Here is a 1,185-nt window from a genome sequence, read left to right as displayed (position 1 = left end):
GCCCTCCAGTTGGTCCCAGTTTAGACCCAGCCTACACCCAGTATTTAGTCCCCATTTAGTCCCACCCTCCAGTTGGTCCCAGTTTAGACCCAGCCTACACCCAGTATTTAGTCCCCATTTAGTCCCACCCTCCAGCTGGTCCCAGTTTAGACCCAGAATTCACCCACGCTGGTCCCAGTTTAGTGCAAGCCTCAACCTTTGTTAAGTCCCAGCCTACACCCAGTCTGGAGTTTAGGTTTAGGTCCAAGTGTCAGGTTTAATTCAATTCAGTTGGTTTCTATAGCTCCAATTCACAACACTTGTCATCTCTTTACAGAGACAGTTGAACCAGATCATCCAGTCAGATTGATTCAATGTGGTTTTCCAAGTCGTTCCAAGTCAGCTGTCCTATAGCAGCGTAACCATAGAGATAGCTCAGGATAAGCTAAGGCCACTCTAACTATAAGCTTTATCAAAAAGCTAAAGTTTTAAGCCTAGCCTTCAAAGCAGTTAGACTGGTTTCAGGCACAGATCAAACTGTCCAATCACAGGACGGATCCTTCCTGATGATAAAGCAGGAATAGAGGATGATGATGGTGAGGAGTTTTTCTTTATCTGGATCTAAATTCCACAAACACATCTTCTTCAGGTGTTTTTCATCCGTCTGTTGATCCTGATTGACTGAGGAATCTGTGGTTTGCTCGGATTCAATCCCATTTTAATCCTCTCGTTTCCTCTGGTCTGATCATCGTTTTTCATTGACTTTCCAGATTGTTCCAGAAGCTGAACTGGATCTAAAGGTGGTGGCAAAAGGTCAAGGACTGGCTCTGTTCCAGGTACCCGTGTCTCAGCCCCCCCTGCTGTTTGGTCCTGGTATGCCGCCCTCTCATTCTTTCCGTCTCTTGCGCAGCTGAACGTGTTTTACAACATCAGGACGGAGGAGCTGATGAGGAAGAGACGGGACACGCATGAAGATGAGGCCTTCCATCTATATGTGGATCTGTTTGACTCGGAGGAGAACCACGCCAGTCTGCACGTATGCAGCAGGTGAGAAGGTCACATGATCCAAACAAGGGGCGGAGCTAGATTGGCCACGGCCTTCCTTAACCAATCATTTTTTACCCTTCTAATGCAGACTGTGAATACTCTATCTTATTCAAACATTTAAATTTTTCATATATTAACAATTACTTGACAACAAAAACA

At 45.5% G+C, this 1,185-nt stretch overlaps 1 protein-coding gene across 1 annotated transcript in view; it reads left to right on the top strand.

Annotated features, from left to right (window-relative positions):
• The window catches only part of LOC107087415 (CD109 antigen-like), a 91,138-nt gene that overhangs the window by 30,120 nt on the left and 59,833 nt on the right, over nt 1-1,185 (top strand). The window contains exons 24-25 of the mRNA XM_015378985.1: nt 750-815; nt 890-1,026. Of these exons, the coding sequence (XP_015234471.1) occupies nt 750-815; nt 890-1,026 (203 nt within the window). The remainder of the gene's footprint in view (nt 1-749; nt 816-889; nt 1,027-1,185) is intronic.

Source organism: Cyprinodon variegatus, unplaced genomic scaffold (assembly GCF_000732505.1).
Source record: "Cyprinodon variegatus isolate N-32 unplaced genomic scaffold, C_variegatus-1.0 Scaffold183, whole genome shotgun sequence".
Lineage (NCBI taxonomy): Eukaryota > Metazoa > Chordata > Actinopteri > Cyprinodontiformes > Cyprinodontidae > Cyprinodon > Cyprinodon variegatus.
Note: the sequence above shows the minus strand (reverse complement) of the source record. Positions and strands in the feature narration are given on the sequence as shown.